The sequence below is a fragment of the Empidonax traillii genome, unplaced genomic scaffold (assembly GCF_003031625.1).
Source record: "Empidonax traillii isolate 1590-97213 ecotype Southwest subspecies unplaced genomic scaffold, ASM303162v1 scaffold588:size748185, whole genome shotgun sequence".
Classification (NCBI taxonomy): domain Eukaryota; kingdom Metazoa; phylum Chordata; class Aves; order Passeriformes; family Tyrannidae; genus Empidonax; species Empidonax traillii.
In genome coordinates, this window is record NW_020955781.1 from 301417 (window position 1) to 326534 (window position 25118).

At 42.5% G+C, this 25118-nt stretch overlaps 1 protein-coding gene across 9 annotated transcripts in view; it reads left to right on the forward strand.

Moving 5' to 3' along the window:
* ANK3 (ankyrin 3) overlaps positions 1 to 25118 on the forward strand; it is a 207839-nt gene that overhangs the window by 180154 nt on the left and 2567 nt on the right. For 5 of the 9 annotated variants that reach the window (XM_027898271.1, XM_027898274.1, XM_027898272.1 and 2 more), the window contains 6 exons: positions 299 to 373; positions 1229 to 1360; positions 2340 to 2483; positions 6285 to 6372; positions 8356 to 8734; positions 23063 to 23155. In XM_027898271.1, coding sequence (XP_027754072.1) covers positions 299 to 373; positions 1229 to 1360; positions 2340 to 2483; positions 6285 to 6372; positions 8356 to 8734; positions 23063 to 23131 — 887 coding nt within the window. In that variant the 3' untranslated portion in view covers positions 23132 to 23155. Of the gene's footprint in view, positions 1 to 298; positions 374 to 1228; positions 1361 to 2339; positions 2484 to 5699; positions 6373 to 8355; positions 8735 to 12419; positions 12519 to 20962; positions 21047 to 21171; positions 21232 to 23062; positions 23156 to 25118 lie in introns of all 9 variants that reach the window. The other 4 variants (XM_027898269.1, XM_027898276.1, XM_027898268.1 and 1 more) reach the window with 3 other exon arrangements.

The window sequence follows — 25118 nt, forward strand, 5'->3', positions numbered from 1 at the left end:
CTTGGTGGTTTTCACCAATAACTGAACAACTTGTCTACAGTCAAACAGCTAGATTTGTCAGCATGTTTGGTTTCATTACATGACATCATGTAGTTTTACATTTGGCTTTACACAGGTGAAAATCTAAAAGCTGTGAAAAAATTTTGTTTTGTAGGTTATTAGGTCACAAAACCATTCTAGTAAACAATATAAGCACCGTCAACTTAGTCAAACTAAAGCTATTATTTATAATAAACTATTATCCGGTATTGTGGTCTTCTGTGCAAAACCTTTTTAATTGAAAAATTGTAAATCACAGGTCCACAGAGTCCATGTGAACGGACAGATATAAGGATGGCAATTGTAGCTGATCACCTAGGACTTAGCTGGACAGGTAAGCTTTTCTACTTTAATGTTGAAATTAGTCTTTGCTGTTGCATTTTCAGGTAGCCTTTTACCCAGGATGCAGCAAGACTGCATTAGGCTCTCCTATATTCACAGTGAGGCCAGCGTCCCAAAATGTGCAGTGCATTGCTGGGCAAAGGTACCTGATAAGAAATCATTCCTTGGTTCTCACAACAAAGCAAAGGGAAGCTCACAGGGAAAACAGCTAAATGGCTTTGCTCTCAAAACATTCCCCTGAGGAGCTGTGAGAGGCTCTACCTGCTCAGGCTCAGGGCTGCCTCTGGAGTATCTGCTGAAGCTGGACAGCAGTTTCCCCAAAGCCCTGGTTGCAGGGACCCCAGCAGTGCCCCAGCAAGTCGGTGCTGGGAGGCAGGGGTGTTTCCTGACTGTAGGTGCCTCTGCATGTTGGTGGGCAGAGCTGGCCCTTTGTGGGCTTAAAGCTGCAGCAGGCAGCTCTCCCCAGTGCTGAGCTGCAGAGCGAGCTCCCAGAGGAGTAACAGTCACCAAAAAAAAACCCCGAGTTTATAAATTAGCAGTGATGAGACAGTCTCCAAGGAGGGTTTTTTTCACCATGTTTAAGTGGCTTAAGGAGTATAAATATGATAATAGCTCACACAGATGATTCGAATTCAAAATTATGTCCGTCTTAGAAAATTAAAGTACAGGGATATAATGCCATGTTCATTGTTATCCATAAAGTTTGTGTCAGGTAGTTTTGTTAACATCTATGTAATCAGGAAAAAACAGTATTTGTAAGACTGACAGGATGATTGACGGATTTGTGCTTTGTTTGGTGTTTTTGGGTTTGTTTCCTTTTCTTGCTTGCTTTTGTTTGTCTTTATAGAACTGGCAAGAGAACTCAATTTTTCTGTGGATGAAATAAATCAAATCCGAGTAGAAAACCCAAATTCTCTTATTGCTCAAAGCTTCATGTTATTAAAAAAATGGGTTACCAGAGATGGGAAGAATGCTACAAGTAAGTTGAAGTAGTTAATTTTGTTGTTTGTAAGTTATAGCCCCTTTCATCTGTTATCAACTTGAAGAAAACATTATGAATGTCCTTCACAAACCAAAGCTTTTGGTTATATTTTTACCAGAAGTCTGTCATATTTTTTCACTATGTATGCAGAAGGAAATAATCTGTTCTCCACATCCGTAATTGATGGGGCAAGTAATGAACTTAAATTTCAGTAAAGAAAATATTTCCAATAGCAAAGAATTTGAACCATGGAAATAGGCTGCCTGGGAAAGTTAGGTAGTCTCACAGTATTGTAGGTCGTAGGAAGAGACTCAACCTCCTCCCGTAAGGAGTGATGGAGACACTGATTCTGTGCTGATACTTTTGGGTTTATCTGTTAATGTCGCTTGAATTGCTCAAACTGAAAGAGAGGGCTTGATTTTTGTCAGTGGTGTTCGTTACCATTCTCTGATCCACATACTCCTACGAACTGTTTCAGCCTACTTTGATCTCTTTCACTGTAAAGGTAATTTCCAGCATTACTGTGTTCTCACGAGAAGATTATTGTAAATGATTTTTCATGATGCAGTGCATGAATAGCCTTACATGCATTATTACCTACATGACTGCCTATTCTGTTGTTCCTCAAAACAGAATGGTAAAAGGATTTTTACACTCCCTTTATGCTCCAGTAAAAGGGTATTTTGTTTCAGTAGTAAGTAAATACATTGTTTAAGAACTCTCTGACCTTATTCTTTGTGCCTTTTGTGTTGTAATATAATTATACTTGGACAGACTGTAGACTCTTAATAGATCTATATCTTGAATAAGTAGGCAGCTGAATGACTCCTTAGACAAATGATGGGGTTTGCTAGAACCAAAGACTTTGGGACATGCCAGCAATTTTAAGAAATGCAACGTGAATGTAACTAAGAAAAATGATTACACAGTTCTGCATTGCTGAACTTTTTTCTGACGTGTTTTATTTCTTTTTCAGCTGATGCCTTAACTTCTGTATTGACAAAAATTAATCGAATAGATATCGTGACCCTGTTGGAAGGACCAATATTTGATTATGGAAATATTTCAGGCACCAGAAGTTTTGCAGATGAAAATAACGTTTTTCATGATCCCATTGATGGTAATTGAATTCCATAGTCATATTTAGTTCAGCGATGTCCAATAGTATAATAATGTTGTATAAACTTGACTTTGAAGAAAGATTGTAAGTTCTACAGAAACAGTTGCTTTAAATGTGTAAAGGGATTTTCCTCTCCTAAAGTATGCTTATGGTATGGTATCATAGACTATCCTGAGCTGGAAGGGACCCACGAGGATCACTGAGTCCAGCTTTTGACCCTGCACAGGACAGCCCTAAGAATCCCATCATGTGCCTGAGAGTATTGTCCAAATGTTTCTTGAAGTCTGGCAGGTTTGGTGCTGTGACCACTTCCCTGTTCCAGTGCCTGGCCACACTCTGGGTGAAAAACCTTTTCCAAATATTCAGCCTAAATGTCCCCTGTCACAGCTTCATGCTATTTTCTTGGATCGTGTCACTGGTCACCAGAGAGAAGAGATCAGTGTCTGCCCCTCCTCTTCCTCTCATCAGAAAGTTGTAGACTGCAGTGAGGTCTCCCCTCAGTCTTCTCTTGTCCTGGATGAACAAACCAAGGGACCTGAGTCTCTCCTGGCATGACTTCCCCTCTAGACTCTTCACCATCCTCGTGGCCTTCTTTTGGGTGATCTCTAGTAGCTTAGTGTCTTTAGTATGGTGGTGCCCAAAACTGCCACAATATTCCAGGTGAGGCCACCCCAGTGCAAAGCAGGGCAGGACAATCCTCTCCGTTGACCAACTGGCAGTGCTTTTCCTGATGCCCTCCAGGACATGGTTGGCCCTTCTGGCTCCCAGGGCACTGCTGACTCATATTCAGCTTGCTGGTGACCAGGACCCCCAGGTCCCTTTCCACAGCACTGCTTTCCACCATTTAGGTCCCCAGTCTGTCTGTACATCCTGGGCTGCCCCATCCCAGGTGCAGAATCCAGCATTTCCTTTGTTGAACTTCACATGGTTGCAGGGCCCCCCTGCCTTTGAGGGAGTCAACAGGTCTTCCCAATTTGGTATCATTGGCAAATTTACTTAGTACACCTTCAAGTCCTGCATCCAAATTGTTTATGGAGACATGTAGGTGGCTCACTAATATCTCAAAACAGTAAGCTCAGGATCCCACAAGTGTGTGCCAGAATGAAGTTGTTCCCACCAGCCTCAGTGTCTGTTGACAAGACCAAGTTTTTTTCCTGCACCGGTTGTCCTTTGAGGCTTGTTCTTAATGTACTTGGTATTGCATGCTTGACAAGTTACCTGGAAATAGGTGTATTCATTGGCTTCCTGTCTAGATAAGTAGCAGTAAGAATTCTTCAAGGAAAGAAGAAAAAGGAATGAAGAACAAGGGAAAATAATGTGCTTAGTAATTGCATAGGGTATAGTAATGTGCAATTTTCTACCAAGTCTCTTCGAGACATGTGAACATCAATTGCTTTATGAATTTCACTTGGACCATTTCTACAATGGCAGTAGAAAAATAAGAAAATGTTTTATTAGTGCATGAGTGAATATTATTTTTGATCTGCTAATGCCTAAAATTGTATAATTTTTGCAAGGAAGCTGTACCAGCTTAGAACTGTTAATGGCAGGTTAATTTGAGTTGAGTCAGATTAAAAGGATAAATGAAGTTCTGCTTGTAAAACAAAATTTCCATAGGAATGCTTGTTATTTATCAGTTTGTTGAAGATGCTAAATGTTGGGTTTTTTCTTATTTTAAATGTTAGATAACAGGCACTGGATTGTTACTTTGATTTTTCTCACATGTATTATAAGTAGCTCCTTAAATAAGATTTTCTTTTGTAAGTAATATTTCCTTTGCTTTTTGTAATTTGTTCGAGTATGTATTGGGTTTTCTCTGTCTTTTAGTAGGATTTTTTTTTTCTTTAGAACATATGAGCTCAGTGTGCCTCCATTATTGAGCAGCATTGCTGGTCATTGAATCATTGCACTACAGAAATAATTTTCTGATGACATTTTAAGAAAGTTGCTCTTGAAATGTTGCTTGCGCCTTTTAATAGTAGCATCAGTGTTTTTAGGAACAAAATTGCTTCTCTGCAGTTGCTTTCTGTCTCTCCTCTTCTCTGAACCTTCCTCTAGCTTCCTTTCCTCACCAAGACCAGACCACCTTTGCCTTTCTCTCAGCTGATTCAGGAAACAAAACCCTAAATGCACCCTATTAATGCACCTCCCTTTGCAGGCAGCACAGTGTCAAGTTAACCCCACAGCATGTGTTTTTTCCTTTTGTAGGTTACTCAACCTCATTTGCCAGGATAAGAACTTAAGGTTTTGTTGTCATTTTTGTGTGTTATATTCAGTTTAATCCTTTTATATGGTTTTTTTTTCATGTTTTCATCAATTTTTCTTTTCTCTTTATTTGATCAGTGTATCTGATTGTACCAATGTCACCAAGATCACCTCAATCTTCAAGATCACCAAGATCTCCTTACTCACCACAGTCCTCTCACCCGTATAACTTTACTGTACCTGAAATATTCATATAGCTCTCCCTTGTTGTGTTTTTCTTCTCTTATCCCTCTGTTAACTTCCTTATTTTAGTTTTTATCCTTCTGTATAGTTAGATCTACTATTTTTAGTATCCTTGTTAGGATCCATTTCTGTTCTTCATTCTTAACCTATTCCATTCTTGCACTGTGTGGTTAAATTGGAGGTATATATTAGTAACATTGTATTTCTGGTAATGTGTATTTTTATATAAAAGCATATTAAAAATGTGGACCTGTTTTAGAAATAATACCTAATGACAAATACGTGGCTGTCCTATGTTATGATTTACTGCTGTCTTTAAAATCTGTTTATTAAACTTCCAAATTAAAAAGCAAACAAACAAACAGAAAACTGGGAAATAAAGATTTGCACAATATGGCTGCAAGAGATTGTCTTGTATATAAAGGGACAACCACCCTTGTCCACATTTGATTTACTGCATGCTCATGAGACAATCTGCTATAGCTTGAAAGTGTTAAAATGGCTGCAAAAACAATTGCTGAAATCTTTAAAGACTATTAACAAAATAGTCAAAAGTACTGGCTTCACTGAACTATTCACTGCAGTACTCATTCTTTGTTCCATCTCTTTGGGACAAAGTAACGAAATCTATCAGAACTGCACTGGTTCTTATACACCTGCACCTCCTCATGTGTTTCATACCTTATATAACCCATGAATCATTTGGCATTTGCTTATTTGTTGCTCCATGCTTCATCCCAGTCAGTCCAAATGTACTGTCTTCCTTAGGTTATCCCTCCATTCAAGTGGAACTGGAAACTCCCACTGGGTTGCGCTTCGTGCCACCCACCCCTTTCCATCAGGACGATTTCTTTAGCGACACCTCTAGCCTAGAGTCACCCCTTAGAACTCCCAGTAGACTGAGTGACGTGTTAGTGACCTCCCAGGGACAAGTAGATGGTACAGCAGCAGCACCGCCAGTGGTGACTGAAGAAGACACTTCACTGGATGACAGCAAAGTCGATTTCTCAGTGCCTAGAGAAGGAACACCTAAAGATATTTCCATAGGCGAGAGCCAGTTGGAGGAAGTGGACCTTAAGGATTTTCCGCGGTATCTTGGTAGTTATGGCGGGATATCAAAAGATGCTAAACAAAGGCAGAGTGAAGCGACTAGTAAAAGAGGAGTAAGGACTGAGCAGCCTGAGAGAGAAAAGTCTGGTACTGATGAGGAGATGACGGCAGAAAAGTTTAAGTCTCTGTTTGAGGACATTCATCTGGAAGAAGGAGCTGAGTCTGAGGAGATGACGGAAGAAAGAGTATGGTCAATTCTTAAAGGTGTTCAACAAGCAGAACACGAAATGTCTTCAATTACAGGTTGGCAGCCTGACTCGTCAAGTGTCTCAGAGCCACCGACGTCGGGACGCAGGATAGGTGGTAGCCTGCTAGATCGCTTGGATGATAGGTGAGCACCTTTTTGTTGAAGTGTGTGTGTGTAAACCAGCTTTCCCACGCTGCTTGTACCTCCAGGAGCAGAGCGGAGCCTGCTGCTCTACTGTTCCTTGAGAATATGCATATATACTTACATGTACATTTAAAGGAAAAAGTAATAGTTGACATGATTTGGCCTCACACATATTTGTCTTTAAAAATATATAATTATCAGGTTTCATTCTTGACACAGGCATTTGAGAAATATTTCATAGTCTTTAGCAGGTGATGTTACTTTTCATGTTCTTTATCTTGTGTATTTCTATTTTTAATTTATCTAAGTGATCCATAGAAGTAGCTGAAATCAAGAACGTTATCTGAAATCAGGATATATATGTTACTCTTATTTCTCAAGTACCTTTTTAGCAGTCATCCTATCTGTTGCATCCTTCTGCCTTCCCTCAGACGGTTGTTACTTTTTCCATAAGCTGATCTTTGAATTGTCACTTTAACACTTATTTCAAGCATATTATGTCATGCCTATTTACTAGACTTTTTAAAAAGAGATGAGTTACCAGGCATAAGAAGGTAAGAATGATGATACTGAATCCACCTAGTCCTGTCTGTTGTCTCCCATCAGTGACTGCAGGGGATGCTCAGGGAAGGAGAGTGGATGGATATGCTGTTTTCTTCCTGCACTCTCCCAAGCTCCACTTATCTTCAGCATAATGACCTGCTGAGATGGGTGCTGCTTTCTGTATATTTATCTTCAGTGCCTTTCTCTTGCATGAGCTTTTCCAGCCTCCCCTTGGACCTACTTAAGCTTTTCAACATTTGCAGTAAGTGTTGCCATGTTCGGCTCTGCTGAATGGGTGAGGGGCCCTGCCTGCCTCTGCTTTGAACGTGGCTCCTGTGATCAGTAATTGAAGGAGCCAGGTCTGCAGGAGCTGTAAATCAGTGCAGAATCATTATCTGCACAGTGATCGCTTGTCTGTCAGCACTTTACATCCTTTGCATCTTTGACTCAGGATGTTTTAAGGTTCCAGGGAGCATTAAATACTCTCTTATCAAATCCAGTGGGAATTTGACCATTCGTTTCAGCAAACTCACTGTCTTTCAGGACTGTAAAGCACTTGAACTAACACTGATGAGATTCCTGTTGTTAAGCAAGTGTTGTTATTCTGCATTTTATAATGTATTAAATTAGTAAAACAGATCACCTTGGGAAGGCAGAGGGCTTCCTTAAGAAGATAACGTATCAAATTCTAGCTAGATGAATTCACTTTGCCATCCTTTAAAAGAGTTTTGCCTGCAAATAGCTGGCGTATTTTCATATGCACAGTCATAATGTTTAACAGAAAGTGAGCAAAAATACACAGGAAAAGAACAATGTACATCAGAAGTTAAAGGTTAAACCTGTCTGTAGCAAATCTGTTCAGTTTTCTATCCTGTAGTAACCTTCTTTGCCTTGATCTATTAATGAGAATCTGCACTGTCTAAGGATTTGTTTTCGGATACCAGTATTTTTAAGAAGGCATAACTTATCTGGAGTACAGATATTGTACTTTGGGGGAAAGAAACCATAACCTATTTGGTCATTACTGGTAATTGCATAGTAACAGATACTTTCATTACCTCTTTGGTTAGAGAGCTGGTTTAAGAATTAGTGCCTTGAGGCTTTAGCTCAGGATTATATAAGGGAACTGGTAGGTTTTGCATACTGTTTTTTCTCTTTTTCTCCCCCCCCCCCCCCCCAAGTGGAATGAGATTAACATAAAATATTTGGCCTTGTTTCCAGGGTCCACCATATTTTCATTGCTTCTGAAACGATGCCGCGATGCAGAAGACAAGGTTATTAAATAGATTGATGTTTGCAAGTGGAATCTAAAATTTTACTTTTCTCTGTGTGAAGTGCATTTGTTAAGACTGAAGGCTCAGTAAGAGGCTTGGTGCTTTGCCCTTCTGCCTGTGATTTAAGCACTGAACAGCTGTCTATTCCCTTTCCTTTTTCTTGTAGTTCGGACCAATGTCGAGATTCTGTTACCTCATACGCCAAAGGAGAAGCAGGGAAGCCAGAAACAAATGGAAGTCTATCTGAGTCCACGTCAGAGGCAAAAACTAAATCCTACATCCAGGAATCTTTAAATGATGTGGGAAAACACAGTGACAAAGAAGCCCTGAAAACAAAGCCCCAGATCTCAACTGGTACTGATGAGCAAACGTTATCATCAACGGCATATCAGAAATCTTTGGAAGAGACTAGCAAGCCAACAACAGAAGGCAGCAAAACATCTGTGCCTGTCAGTGTGAAGAAGATGGGCTGGAGTACTTCTGAGGATGGCAAGCCAAGAACAAGCATCCAAGAGGAGGAGGGAGCAGTAATGTCTGAACAGAAGGTACAGTATGTCCTGCAATAATTAACAATGTGAGGAGTCCCTTTTGCTTGACATATTGCTTGACATCATTTTCTGTAAGACTTGTAAAGTTGTTTGTGACAGGGTTAGTTTTTTTTTTTTTTATCCTTCTTTATGCCTTTTTTATTTATTACTGAATTGAGAAAAATGGAAGCTAGTGGAAATTTATATTTGTGTTGTGAATAGGATGAGGTGGAGTCAAGGCAGGCAGAGGAGCCAAGCAGGGCTGCATAATCCTCTGCCTGACTGGCCCTGAGCCCTGGAAGTGGTTAGAGCAGCTTCTGGGACTGCTGTTCTGTATCACTGGGGAACAGGCCCCTTTCCTGTCCTGACATACCACCTATGCAAACAGTGCCAAACAGCTCAGCTGTCCTCCATCTGTTTCCAGTAAGGTGTTGCCACTGGTTCCCACTCTTCCTGTGGCATTGAAGTTAGCAAAGAGATATTGAGACTCTTTGTGTTCTGTCCTGCTCCTTGTTCCCAACACTCCCTGCGTTTTTTTTTTATTTTGTTAATTGACAGAAAAATAATTTTTTGGTAATATTTAACCTCCTCCTTATGTTTTTTGTTTCATGGCTTTGTTCACCCCAACTTTGAACTTCATTCATTCCTTTTAGAATCAAAAGATTTCCAAACATGTAAAGCACTTTTCCAGGAGGCAATTCTTTCTTCTTAAAATACTATGAGGGTCTCCCCTTCCTTTGTATCTTTCTCAACTCATACATACTTAGTTGCAGAACTCCAGTTATAAGTGGCTTTCTGACAGTGAAAGTTTTGATAGCTTTCTCAGTTGCTTATATTTAATTTTTCCAGAAGCTTAAAAGCAAAGCTGATTCAAAGGATGGCTTGTAGCCTGTAGCTGCGTGCACCTCACACCCCAGCAGTGGGAGAGTTGCCACAGAATAGACCTCAGGGCCAGCAGGGAACCAGGCTGAAACAGGGAACTGCAGAGTTTCTTCTACATTCCTCTCTTTGCTAGATGGTCTTTTCCTGGGCATAATGCAGGAGGAGATTGTAAGTTCCCGATGCAAAGTATTTTAGTAGAATTGCTTCTACTTGCTATAGCTATGTTTTTTTTTTTTATTGTAGTACAATAAAAATGTTGGCTGTGGTGGGCTGCAATAAATCATTCAGGTTTAAATTAGTTCATTTTAAACTATTCTTCTGATTATACAACCAAGAATTCTTTTATTAGATGGTAACATAATCAGTCTCAGCGGTTATGCAGCATATGATTGTTATTATCTTGTTATTAGTTCGTGACACAGTAAGATCTTTCCTAATGTTCACTAATTACTGGAATACTTAAAAAATGTAAGAGCCTTTGCCTTCTGCAAAGGCAGTTAAAGGCAGATGGCAGAGTTCCTTAGTGTTTGTAGGCTTTGGAGACCTCGGGCTGATGGTACTATGCTCTGATTAAATGCAGCAGTACGTGTAGATGCACACTGTAGTGTGCTGAGGGTGTGCTAACGTGCTGCACTTCCCCCTCTGCATTCCCATCAGTGGGAAGATAACTTGTCACCCACTTCTATGTGCTCTTTACTTTTGGATATCCCATCTGGATTGAGAAGAATAAGTGAGTGCTTTTGTTGTGTGTGCTCTCTGCACTACTTTGCTTTATTGGTAAAGGCTGGTAATCTTACCTACTAAATAACAAGTCCTTATATAGACACGATCTTTGAATAAACTGATATCAGAAAATAATGTCATTTCTAAATGTGGGTCTCTCACAAAGCCTGAATGGGTAAGAAACCAAGATCTGTTAGAATGACAGCAAGAACTGCTTTAATATCTTGTCGATATTTTTTTGAATACTATCTTCTAATCTGAAGTCGGTAGTTTAATTACTGACAGAGTCCAGTTCCTGGTGAGACACTTCATGTGCTGTCACAAAAACAGAAAGAGAATGTCAACTGTAGTCTTTCTGCAAGGTGTTCTTCAGAAATGCTCCACAAAGAGAGAAATATGGAAGAAAAAGATCTATTTCTGTGGAAAGAAAGCAGGAACAAAATAAAAAACTGCTTCTTGAAGTAAGAGATTTTGTTCTGTGACTCAGTGGGAAAGGGCTAGGAAGCAATAGTCACCCACCTGCAGGAGAAGGGCTGCATCAGTGTTCTGGCACACAGTTTGCAGCAGGAGAGAAACCCAGACAATTGATATTGGGCTGACGCCTGGTGATGTGGATGAAGCAGATCTTTGGCCTCATCCCAAGTCCACATAAATGCCCAGACAATGCAGTGCAGTGATGGTGTGGGTCATATAATTCTCTGCAAATGCTCAAGCATTAGATTCCAATGATCTTTTTAAATGAGAGGAGCACAGCACAGTTGCTCTAATGTTCCAAAGAGGATGATGTCCACTGCATGGTCAAGGTGACTCTTTGTGTCAGAATTCCATCACAAATAAGCCACTTAAAGCTGTTTATTAAAAATAACTCTTGTTCCAAAGCCTTCGTGCCCTCTGGAAATCTTCTGCTTCTTGTTGCTTTTTCAGGATAGGATTGGATTATGAATTTTTGTATCTGTATTTGATTAGTGCCAGAGGACTGCAGGAGACCTAACATGCAGATGAATTCTGTCATCCTACCCTAAATGCTTTTTGTTATATAGTTCTTTTTCTCCTCCACCCACCTATGCCCACTCTTATTTAACACATAATTTCTGAGAAATGCTTCTTGTTTGGGATGTCTTGGGCCGGATTCAAACAGAGAAACAGAAATGAGGTTCTCAATAGCCACTATTTATGATTTTTAAATTTTTTAAGCGTTCAGGTTGTCATTAAGTAACATAGAGGAAATTTTTAAATTTCTCTGTTCAGGAAAAAGTTGGTTCAGACGAACATCATGGGAGAAGGACCTCTGCCCTGAGTCCATCACACACAGAAGTACAGAGCCCTCCTTCGGGCCGGTGCACATAGAGCTGCTCAGCCCCAGGGTTGAATTGCTCCTTGGGGCTTAGAGGGGAAAACACTGGGGCTGTCAGAGGGTGCCAGGGCAGAGTAGACCCCTCTGTGCAGCTGTGGTACCTCCTGGCACCAAGCTGAGATCAGAGTCAGGCTGTTCCCCCTTTCCCTGAGCTGAGGTCTAACAGCTCCCTTCTTAAAACATGGCAGAATGATTGTACTTCACACTGTAGTTTTGTTACTTAATAGCAGATAAATAGCGAACAGGAAAGCCACTTACATTAAGTAATCTCCTGTGTGGAGGTGCTCCACTGAATCTTTTTGTGGGACTGTCTTCTCTTTTTTATTGGGGAATTTACTTCCCACACTTCATGAATCCATAAAATTTGTTTGAAACAGTAATTTTTGAGGAGAAAAAAAAAAAATCAATGAGCTATGACAAGGTTATTTTGTACACGAAATTTTAAAGAACTGCATAAGATTTAGAAATTCCACAGGCCAGATGCATTTCAAAGACCATTTTCTAAGACTTAAGAGCTGCTGAGATATTCTGTAGCTGGTATACTTATCAAGTCACAGCATGCCAAGGAGCAAAAAGGCCTCCTCCCACTATACACTTTAACAGTGAAGCTGCGAGTCATTATGTACATAATAGAGACGGGGAAAACACTGTCCATGATAACCTCTGTTTTCTTCTCCTAGTCCTGATCAGCATGTTCTGTCTTGCAAATGTGCTGTTCAAATGTACTAAAACTGCGTTTATTAGGAATGTAGTGACAGTGACAGTGAGATTGAGAGTGATTCGAGCTCATGTGAGGAGCAGAGAATAACTACAAGAGTTTATCGGCGGCGGTTGATTCTGAAGGTATCTTGTGATTTGCATTCTTGGCACAACGTTGGCATGGGCCTGGGTTGGACTGCTGTGTCAGAATGTCGGTTTTGGCATATGGAGTCCCTCTGGTAGTGTGCTTTCCACTGCCATTGTGGATTTATAACCAAGTGCTAGGCAGCCTTTCCTTGCTTAACCCGGAGGTTTATGGTTGTCTTCTGCTGGAGAATAACCGTGCTGCATGGCGTGTTGTGTCCTTCACTGACACTGCTGTGCATGGCATCTTAAAGACTGCAGCTAGATGTAGCGTGTTGGTCTCCTGTAGAGCAAATATGAATTGCAGACAGAAGGGTAATTTTTTTTCTCTGTTTTCTTTAAAATATATTAAGTGACAAGTTAGACATTTGCAGGAATACACGAGTGGAATATAGGAGAGTATGAGCAGTGTATTCTGGTTGAAACTTGTGGTCCTTAGTGCTTAATGTGTTCTGGAAAACCTCAATACAGCAAATGATCCTGATTTTAAACCTATCAAAGTTAATAAAAGTCTTTGCATTACCTTCAGTAGGCTCTGTTTAGTATATTTATTTACAGGTTGCCTTTATTTACAGCACACTATACTTTATATACTGATAACAATGGCATAATCATACAAATAATTGCATTTGCCCTCATATTTTTTCTTGTGTGGTCATACAGTATGGCATTATTTGCCTGCAGCATATAGCATGAGAAAATAATTCTGCACTGGAAACCATTATGGTAATCCCTCAGTAACTTACAGGATTTATTAGGCGGTTATTAGAAAACCACATAGTCAAGCCATGAAAAAAAAAACCAGCCAGGCACCTTAGTGCTGTTATGGCATTAGCTGAATTTGCCTAAGCTATAATTATTACTTTAGGAATAATTTGTGACATTCCAATTGCACATATCTATATCACTGTTGTTCCCATACTTTGTGGAGGGGAGTCTGCATACAGGCACCGCACTTTTTGTGCAGTGTAGGTGGCAGATAGGCTGCTCTGCACAGCTGCCAAACAGTCCAAAATACAGACACTTTCAGAAAAGGCAGGATGACGTTTCTGACTGTCTTCAGCACGAATCTCTTCAGTATACCAGTCATGTTTCTGTTCGGGACAAGGCAGGAATTGCAAAAATGGGCTCAGTAGAAGTGAATGTTTTGTCTGATCTCTCATCTCTCCAAGCGGAACCTGCTGCCTTCCATGAGAGGCCCTTGGGCAGGTCGTGGTATAACCCTTCATCAGTAATTCCCCCTGCAGATAAGACATGACTGCTCAGGCTTAGGAATGTGGGGCAGGCGGCCTGTGGGTGATTACAGACCCTGCAATGCTGCAGGGGCGTCTCTGGTAAAACACAAAGTGTAAGTGTGCTGCAAATTTCAAAGGCTGCATAGTTGGCCTGTGGCTGAGGTCCCCCACCCAATGTATGTCTGAACTATTTTGGTGTCCGCTGGTTTGGAGGCAGGAAATGTTGGAGTAGAAAAGGGGAAAGCGTGTCAAAGGCAGCCTTCACTTGGTTTCCAAGTACAACCTCTGTGTTTAGAGAAAGGCACAGAAAATTGGTCTTAAATGTGGTGATATAATTTGGGGTTGAACTTCTAACAGAGCAGTGGTAAAGCAACGTATATAGTGTTGCAATCTGCAACTAGTGCAGGCACAGTGGGGAGGGAGGGTTTGCATGGTGAGTGGAGGCGGCTGAACCCGCTCTGTTGGGAATGTGTCTGATCTCAACTGGATTGGAGCTGTACCTGTCTCTTGATTAGAAAATGCATGTGATGCTTCTGTTATTTTTCTGATCATTTATAGCTTCTTTTTTATCCCCCACTCTGCATCTCAAGACAAGCTTAAAACAGGACAGGAAAAAAATTGAAACCAGCAATCATCGAGCTTTTTAGAGAAAGAGTTAGATAGTGGAAACAACCATTTCAATGAGTATTTTGATCATGTAAAGCTCATGAAATGGTGGTACAAAGTGGAAGAATCAAAAACATTGGTAGGGATCAGGACTTCAATTTCTGCACATTCCTGGGAGCAGAGGTTCAGTTTGGGTGAACTGAAATCACTGTGTGAGCACCCAAGCTGAGGAACAGCTCCTTCATCAGGGAAGAGGTCTCAGGATATAGTGCTCAGAGGCATGGAGCAACCCTCTCAGCTTGCAGAGTATAAAAATAACTCCTGTATTCCTCTGCAGGGCCCCGAGCAGTGGTTGGGAGCAGCGGGCTGTCGCCTGCCAGTGCCTGAGTGCCCGGCAAGCCCACAGCCCCCGTGTCCCTCTCAGGCTCATACTGAATGGTGCCAGCACACTTCCATGGAGCAGGAGTGAGAATTAGAGTCTTCTTCTACTCCTATGTTTTCTGACACACCTGGTGAGCCTGAGTTGTAAAGGGGCAGTTCAGGGTGGGAGGAAGGGACATTCTCCCTCTGACTCTCCCATCCCACAGGCAGCATCTGCCACGCATTGAGGATGAAATGCTCCAGTGCTATTCTGCAGTCATGCCTGGACCATGGGGTACTTATCCTGCACTGCCTTATGCTGTGGCTAATTAGGAGCCAGCCCCAGAAACCCATGTTGAATTTGCGTTCTCTGGAATAAGAGCTGTTTTGAATATCTGAAAATCCTAGGCACAGCCTTCGGAAATGGATGCAGTGCTGCACCCATGCTGCCAGCCTGCTCTGCCAGCTTGTGTCCAGCAGCAGTGGGGAGGGGATGAGGGTGTGCTTGGAACCTTCACTGGGCAGAGCTGCATGTGGGAACTGCGTTGGTTTACCCTAGCCTTTATTAATAGGATCATAGAATGGTTTGGGTTGAAAGGGACATTAAAGATGATCCACTTCCAACCCCCCTACTGTGGGCAAGTGGCACCTTCTACTAGACCAGGTTTCTTGAGCCCCATCCAGTCTGCCTGTGAACATTCCACTGTTGGGGCATCCACAGCTTCTCTGAGCAACCTGTTCCAGTGCCTCACCACCCTCACACTAAAGAATTTCTTCCTAATATTAATTGCTCTTCCTGTTTTTCATTACTACCTGCATGTTGCATTAAAAGCAACAGAGGTAGTCACATAGCCTGCGGGGATAAAGTTTGGTAATGCCAACACCTTGAGGGTAAATTGAGTCCTGTGTAAAAAAGGCTCTGCTGTGTGCCTCCACAGGTACTGTCAGGGCTGAATTGCTTCATTACCTTTGCTCTTCTTTCCCAACTTGTTTTTCCTTTCAGTGCTATTCTGCATTATTGCTAAGACTGTTATTTCCGTTTAACTGCTACCTTGCTTTTCTGTCCTGGCCCAAATATGGGGAAAGGCTTTTCTCTCCCCCAGAGGTATTTTCCCAGCAGTCCAAGAGCTGAGTCCTGTCAAATGTTGAGCACTCTAAAGCACATTCCCATGGGATTTAGCACTTCAGAGGGCTGAGCCCATAAAACCAGACAAGCAAGGACTGATGCCCATTTCCACATGTAATAGGATCGTATTCTAACCTCAAGGTAGTTCAGATGTTTTTGTTTTTGCTTCCCTTCCCCTCTTGTGTTCGAATGGTGGATTGATGGGATGGGGAATTGCAAAAGAAATGGGTTTATGGCCGTGCAGGAATGCGAGCAATTAGCACACAAGGGAAAAATAAGAGTTCTGCCACAATGTGCATATTCAGAGCTTGATCCAAAGCTCCTTTTACTCAGTCATGGAAGAAATCAGTGTCTAATTCTTCATGCTTTTTCAGAGGTTGTTAAATCTTTCAGGGATCCAAATTTTTGGCAGAACTATCTAGTAAGATTCTTGCCAAAAGGTTTATGGTAGCAAGTAATGGAAAACAAAATATATTTCTAAGCAGGGGTTATTCAAATCTGCTGTAATTTAGTATCTTGTACTTCTGTTATTTCTTGCCAACTTTTATTAAAGATTTGTCCCTTTCCATGCGTTTTGCCATGAAATGCCCCATTACTGATCATGGAGGGTTTGATTCAGCCTGCACTGGACAAGTGGCATGGGAGCCTGAGCAGCAGTCAGTCAAAACTGCAACCAGCAGCTTCCATGGTCTTACTATTCAGAGGAAACTTGTTTATGGAAAGTGAAAATGTGGCCATCCTGTAGGTGAGAAGAATTAAGGGCTCTGTGTGAGGCAAATGAGAAGCGTTTCTTTTTGAGTGTTCAGCTGGGCACAGCCTCTCCACTGCAATCCCTGTCCGTCTGGGAGAGCTGCAGATTTGCTCTACTCTGTAGCTTCCCTCACCTTTGTCGTGCCTCAGGAGAGTTGGAGCTGCCAGCCTCAGTAAGATAACACGGGGGTAAATTAAACCACACACTACAGGTGCTGTTATGAGGTCTCTTCATCCCGTTGCCCTTCATGCAATGAGCAACAAACCTCTGAGCCAGCTCCCAGTAGTGGGCTGTACTCTATCCCATTTGCAGCACCATTTCCTCTCAGGTCTCCCTGGTGTGAATGTTGGTTTGTTGGGCTTTTTTCCTCCCCCCTCTCTCCCTCCCCCATCATGGCTTTAGCAATACCTCTGCAAACAAGCAAGTACAGACTCAGCACGGGCACAGTTGTGGCATCTGATTAACAAGGTCTCCCTGAGTAGGCAGGACTCACTAATGAAAATGACCTTAATGAAAGATGTTTGTTTCTCCTGCCACTGCCACAGGAGCTTGAGACCCCAAGGAGACTGAGACGCAGCTGCTGTTTATGCATTACAAGAATGTGATCTCGAGACTGAAGGGATTATGTCCTGATGGTGGCTTAGGCCAGTAAGGGAAGAGGTCTGAGTGCTCTGCACAGCTCCTGTTCCCATTGCAGCATTGCCTCTGGTCTTTGGCAAAATTAAATATTTAGGATATTTCCATCTTGTTTATTTTCACCTGCTTTTAAATTCCTTTTTATCCATCGGGGTAAGACACATCCAGCCGCACCTTTTTTCTCCACTGTTACAACAACATTATATGTATAGGAGGAATAAAAGGGACTATTATCCCTCTAGTAACAAAACAAACATGAAAGAAAACCAGAGCTCTGACAAATCTGCAGTGAACTTTGGCACAATACTGCAGCACCGACTGTATAACTCCATTTATCTGGAGGTCCCTGGTAACACCCATAATCTGCAAATAAATGTTAAGAAAATCAGCGGAGCTGATCAGTGGAGTAGACTTTGAGGAAACTGCTCTCTGCTGCTTCTCCTGCCCTGAAGAGCAGCAGAGAGAGGATACCAGCTGGTTCTGGCAGGACTACACTCCAGCGAGCAGGGTGACATTAAAGCGCTCTGCTTTGCAAAGCTTCCTGGCATGTTCTGGGGCTGAGGCTTGCAGACTGCAGCCTTTGGATGCTTTAGTCCCAGGGATATAACTGGGCTTCCAAGTAATCGCGGTATTAAGTTTTCTCCCTGCCTTTCTAAAGCTTTTTGGTACTGTGACAGTGCTTTTGACTGGTGAAGGGTAAAATGAAGCCCACATAAGTATGATGCAGCAGAAGGAATTTTATTCTTTAGCTGTGACGCAGATGCGCCAGCTTTGTGTTTAAAAACGGCTTTTGTTGACAAGGTCATCTAACGTGCCATTCTAACCCAAAGCTGGTTTGAGATCTTACAAGTAAAACTGCCAGTGGGTAAGGTGTTTTTTTCCTAGCAGACATCCGTCTTTATAACTGCATAGGATTAGAAACGTCAGTAAATCAGATCTACCTCCTGCCAATTGTGAGCCCTCCTGCAATTTGTTTAACTACCCACCAGCAAGAGAATTGTGAAAGCTGGATTTCACGCATGCTGACTGCTGAGTATTTACAGCATTTATCATTAAACTGTGCTTAAACAAGCATGTAGCCAATTAAAAAACAAGATTCACCACACCTTTAAAACTGCATTTTATTTTGAGAGATGTTTTTCAGTGCATCAATACACTTTTTCATTTTAAAGCAGAATGCAGAAATTCTCACTAACTTGTTTTAAGGGATAATCTTGCTCCTGGCTGCAACTAGGAGTCAAAAGAACCAGTACACACAAGCGATATTGGTGTGTTAAGTAGTCTGATGACCTTGCTGCTGGCCATGTTGTTTTATTTCTGATTTTCATGGGTTTTATTGTAGGGGCTTTGGAGATCCAATTCGTGAGAGGGAACCTTTCCATACCTCTGTGCTCCATGGGATGTCTGGGCCAGGGTTCCCTCCTGCTCCTTAGGGCACTGTGTGGGATCGCACCGGGGAGTCTCTGAACCCATGTGTGGGAGGCCAGGAAAGAAACTGTGCAGATAGTTCCCCATCTGCTGTGCATCTGATTAAAGTATTAAGTCTCCGGAAATCAGTATTTCCCTCTCCCATGTCTTTGTGAATAGGGAGCCCCACAGGTTTCAGTTCTCAAAACCTTTACCCAGTCACTGCCCCGGTGCCTCAGCAGCAGTCCCGGTCCTGTCCTGGTTTCTGCTGTTTGGTTTGTGAGAAAGGAAGCAGCGGCTGCGGTGCCGGGCGCTGCTCACCGCGGGGGCCGCCCCTCACTTCCCTCCTCCTGCCATTGCCTGACCGCGGCGCTCAGGCAGGTGTGTCACTTCTCCTTCCTGTGACCCCTCACCCCCGTCCTTCTGGGGAACGGGTCGTCCCTCTGAAGGCTCCAGTAGCCGTTTGTTCTGCCGTGCTTTTGTAGGGATGCCACCACTCCCAGGCCGGGGGGACCTCAGCTGTGTCCCTTCAGCCCCGGGTGTGTCTCAGATGCAGGACCTCATTCTTATGTCCCTGTGACTGCACAGGGAGTCCACCTGGCTGCGGTGCCTGCCCTTCTCTGGGTGATGCTTCCTGAAGCACCTACATTCATCAGGTTTTACAGTTTATATATATCCTGTGAAAGCCTGGGGAAAAAGATGTGAAAAATGTCTGGAACTCTTTCATTGCTTAATTATCAAGCGATGACTTCAATGCAGCTTTCAGTGTGAAGAAAGCAGAAATTCTACACTTGTGAAGAATGACAAATGCTGGCCAGGGGCTCAGCCCATGTGCTCAGCTTTGGAATACTCCCCTCTGGCTCCCACCTGCTGCTTTCCTCCCAAAGCAAGGGAAATGGAAAAGCTTGGCTATAGAAAAGACCACAAATGGCTTGTAATCAAAAGGAATGGCTTATTTTGCTTAGAGCTTAGAAATAGCATACAACCCTGATGTTACAATGTACGTACTGAAAAAGCTGTGTTTGTAGGGAAAACGGTTTAAAAAAAAAATAAACATGGCATGACTGTGTTTGTTTGTTATAGAGCAGTGCCAGGAGCCTATGTAGACAACTATGTTGCGTATAGACCACAGTAAATAGGAATTACATTTGTCCTGTGCTATTTAGTAGGTGTAGGCATTAGGAAAGCTTGATGTTGAGCTGTATTAATCTCATTTTAAATACTATTTTGTTTTAATATTTATATAACGTGTTTTATAAGATGTTTCTTTCCTCTTCCTTCCTCTAGTTGTAATTTTTTCTGTAGTGGGTTGAGGGGAGAAAAAAAGGTTTTAAGGATTTTGTTTGTTTGCTTTTTGTTTAAATGGCTATTCATTTGCAAGTGGAAATTCTTCATATGTAGTTCAGCTACATTATCATTATGTTTGCTTTATTTATATGAAAGCTACAAGCCCAGACAATGTATATTTTTGAAGCATCAACAGCAGTCCTTGCTTCAGCTCCCAGGTTTGGAAACATGACTTTATGAGGTAATGTTAGCAAAGTTCTTCTGGAACATAAGTTCACGACTGCCAGCTAGCCTTAGACTCCAAAGTAACGTCATTATTTATGATTTGAGCTATAATTCTTGTGGTGGAATTAAGTCACTAGCATAGCGGTTAGGAAACTGCTTTTACATTTATTTACACTGGTCCTATAAATTGCTGGCACTATAAGAAGCAATGGCTGGAGTGCTGCCGACCTCAGGAAGTCGTGTGCCGGGCCATAGGTCCAGGCAGGCGTTGCCATGACGGGCAAAGTGTCACGTAAGATACGTTTCTCCGTTTTGTAAATGCTGAGAAGTCTTGTCTTCTGTGTGTGTGTGTGTTTCAGACCTTATGTTTAGCGAGCTATGGGCAGAGCTGTCTTTTTAAATCCCAGTTTTGTGTTAGACCATGTTCGTGCGTGTGCCGGGCGCTGAGAAACTGGAAAAGCTAATGGATGTCTGATTAGAATTGTATCGTCATGAATCTGTGCCTCCATCTCGCAGGTCTCAGACTGACCACAAGATTTTGTTGCACAGACATCTTCAGGCCGTGAATTAGTTAATAAAGAGCAGTGTGCTAGAAGCTCACTGCAGGCTTTAAGGACACATTCTGTAGAATGAACTCACAGGTATCGGCATGCTAAATGAACGAGGCTTTCGTACAGTTTGTGTGACATAAAGCAAACCGTTACATAAAGTTGAAGCTAGCATGTGCTTGTTGCTTGGATTGGTGTGGAAATATGTGTGGGTTTGACAGAATATATAGGCTCTATTGCTAATCTTATAACACGTTCTTTAGGGTGAGGAGGCAAAAAACATTCCTGGTGAATCTGTAACAGAGGAACAGTTTACCGACGAAGAAGGCAACGTCATCACGAGAAAAGTAATCATGAATTACATCACTGCTCTGAGTCTTTGCATTCAAGTAACTTCTTTTTAACATACTTTCTCCCTTTAGAATCCAGGAAAAAAAAAAAATCGATATTTTTCATGTATTGCTTCCCACAGATCACCCGGAAGGTAGTAAGACGCGTTGTTATCCCCCATGAGAGGAAAGTTGGTGAAATGGTAATGGAACGGGGACAACCAGGAAATAACAGTAGACACAGAGGGTTGTGTTGACTGCTAGAAAGTGCTGCTAAAGGGCTGGAGGTTTGCATTTAACAAGAAGCCTTGGCAAAGCGCGGTGCTTGCGGTTATTGGCAAGTTGTGTGTTCGGGTGACGGGGCAGGGGTGTCTCTCTGTGCTGTGTGTGGGCAGGGGCAGCATCCAGGGTGCCCGGATAAATTCTGTTGGCACTGAACATTAAGGTCTGTCTCTGTAAAACAGGCAGCAGGCTTAGGCCATAGGTTTTGGGCCTGTTTTGTGCCATTAAGACAAGCCATGTCTGTGTGTTTGGTTAAGCCCTTGTAGAATTTGTACCTTATACCTGTAGGTGTTTTGTGTTTCTTTTCCCCCAGTCCAAAGGAATGAGCCGCAATCTGATCCCCACTGGCCTCTCGCTCACCCTTGTGCTGGTGACTGGGGGTTTGCAGGATTCAGGGGAACGAGGACATACCCAGGCAATGGTATCCTCTACAAGCAAGCACCAAGACAGGATTTTGTCCCTGCTGGTTAAAACTTGAAGCTGTTCTGCAGGGCTGGATTGTGCCCAGCTTCATCACCCTGAAAAAGAAAGGACAGCAGGAAGGACAGGACTGCTGTGCACCAGCACACCCCAGCTCTTCTTGCAGAGGGCTCCAGGGCTCTGGGCAGGATTGGGCAGGCTGTGCCTCAGCTGTCTCTGTCCTCTGTCTCAAGGAGCCCTCGGGGGAATGGGCATCACCTCTGGAAACAAACAGCTTCAGAGGAGCTCATGCCTTCTTCCCCAGCACATGGCCCTGGGAGGTCTTTGCTTCAGTAAAACTGTCATTGGGGTTAATGAAATTCTTGTCTGAGTGAAAACAGATTCAGAAAGGAAGATAACAAACACTCTTTATCTCCTGGTAATAAAAAAGAAAGAAAAAGAAAAAGCGGGGGGACACACGTGTCACAGAAATAAAAGAAATGAAACGCAGATATTTCTATTCCCACTTTCATAGTCGTTTATCAGGGGAAAAAAATTCCTGCCCAGCAAGGGAGAAACATTTTCAATTTGCTGCACCAGATTAGATTAGTTGGAAACCAGAAATAGTTACAAATACATCAATGCAGATCACCTGAGGGGTAAATTCTGCCGATAGCCACACATAAACAGATGCCTTTCTCTGATGTGAGTGAGGCTTGTGATTACTGGAGTATTTATTTTTAGATGATTATTGAGCTACTTTTAAAGAGCAAAGATGAACTTTATTTTGGGGTTTGATGTTTTAAAGATGCTGAAACCTGCACTGTTTGTCACTGTCATTGGTTTTACTTCCGTGCTGCTTCAGTGGCGGTTTTTGCTGGCTTTCTTCCTTGTTCCTTTATTCCATTACTAACCTGCTTACTTTAAAGCACAGACGTTGTGAAACATCATAACAGCAACCACAGCCTATGCTGTTGGAAGTGTCTGCCAATCCAGCTGACCTGGGAGACCGGTTCAGAAAGGAGATTTTTCCTTGACAGTGGCACTGGATCCCACTGCAGTTGGTGGCAGGGGCTCTGCCAAGGACTGCCAGCCAGGCACTCCAGCCCAGGGGTCACGCTGAAATTGTAGACCTCTGTTTCCTACTTGAAGATGATATTTCAGACCTGTGCTTTTGCAGCTCAGCAGAGTGGATAAATAGATTGTGTGTATCTTTGAAATGAAGTGTTAATGTGATTTAACTGCTTTTTACTTATCCTGTTACAGCAATATGTGGAGCCTGTTTTGGAAGCAGATTTATAGTTACAAGTATCCTCTGCAGACTGTGCTAATGTTTATACTTTTCCTTTAAAGCAGGGGGAAGCTTATAAGGTTAAGACAAAGAAAGAGGTCAGACACGTGGAGAAGAAAAGTTACTCATGAAAGCTGAAAGCCTACCACTGAACGGTCAGTGTGATCCATTTTCTTCCATTGCTGAAGGCTTTTGCCAGCACGGCGCTGTGCAGCACAGGGAGCAGCACCTGGGCTGCACAATGGCTTCACTCTGCTACCCTGACACTGCTTCCCAGCTGCAAAGCTCAATAGCTTGCCCTTGATCTTGTAAGCAGAAAATGACCTTGTGTTCGTGTATAGAAACTGAGCTTTACTTCTTGGAACATAAAGTGATGTTGAGGCATGTGCAAGATTTCTGGGAGTTTTACAGTGTCTAGTGTTTGTAATCCTTTCTACACCACTTTCTACCCCTAAAAATTAACTTGAACACAAATAGTAAAGGATCTGCACACAAGTCAATCTGCTGGGAGTGAAAGGCTCCTTGCACTGTCAGGCGTGTGATCTGAGGGCAGTTATGCAAGTCAAAGTCCTTGTAAGTGAAGTGTCTCAATATTTGCCAACAAATAATCCCTACCAACTGTTTCTTGTGAATGTTATTGATCCAGCCTTAACGATTGTAGCAAACCAGCAGCTGATGGTATAAGGGGCTTTCCAAGCTGAAACCAAATGCACAGGCTAAGACACCCTTACAGGGGCTCTGTAAGGGAGTGATGGAGCACCCTGAAGCCAGAGGCTGCCTTGTCTTGATGACAAAGCTACAGTCACACAGAAATGTGCCTGTAAATACAGGAGGAGTCTGTCTGTGTCTGTCAGTGCTGGTCAGTCAGTCATGGCTTCAGTTTACCATGTTCATGTCTTTTTTTTTCTACTCAGCACTTTGCTTAGCTTTATTGGGTTTCAGGAACTGGGCAGAGGAAGAGTTTATGAAGTGCAGGTCTTTGTGTTATCCTTTTCTTGTACATCAGGTATAGGATTGACTGTAGGATTTAAGAACAGAATAAGCAGGACCTGGAAAACATATCAGATAGTGATGTGGAGGAAAAGGACAGAAGCAGAGTCTCTCCTGAGTCACTAGTCCCTTCTGATTGCTGCAATGTAAGGTATCCCCTAAAATCACCTGGCCTTACAGGATTTCTGAGTAGTGCCATTTGAGATGAACAGCCTTCAGTGTGTGGGATCTAGCTGAGGGATTTATGGGATCAAGCCCCAAGGAGCAAGCTTTGGGAGGTGACTGGCATGCTTTCAGCATCTGGTAAGCACCTACTGCATCCACTTAGCACAACTGCTGAATTCCTGCTTTTACTGAGAACTCTTCCATGTGTGCTAATAGAGTAATACAGCTTTACCTGCCTTCCTGCTCAACATACTCATTAAATATTTAATGTTTTGAAAAGAGAGGTGATTCATTTGAAGCATCTTTCTCATTCATGGAGTTCAGGGATACAGGAGGAAAGCAAGACAAAGGGACGGCGTTGCTTGTATGAAACTGTGTCCCACACTGGCTTCCATGCTGTTCCATTGTCAATCTGCAGGGGCAAACCAGCAGAAATGTGTAAACTCAAAGGCAAGATGGGGCACTGAACCCCATAAGCAGTGTAGCTAAAGAGCCTGCCAGCATACAAGCTTAGTGCAGCACACACTGGGGATAAGGGAGAAGCATTTCATTTTAAAATAAAATGACATAAATAAGACAGTCCTTGCCTAATGTATGAAACAGAGTCTGACCTTCAGGAAGCCAGGGACTGAGTTCCTCAGAACCAGATTTGCTCCCATGACTGCTGATACATTTCTCCTGTGATTTCCAGTAGGCAATTCTTCCATGCTAGAGCCCCTGAGGAACTCAGGGAGTCTGCCTTAGATAATGAACCTTTGCTCAGGGGGGAACTTTGTCCTGTAAGATGATTCTCCGTACTCCAAACTTTGATATGATAAGCATGACCAAATGTGCACTAAGTAATCGTGAGCCCAGTCAAGAGTCCATTGAAAACATTTTATTCGGATGCAGAAGTGGAAGTATTTGCACAGGCAGGGGGTTCTAATAGAAAAACAGTTTGGTTTGTAATCACAAAAGACAAAA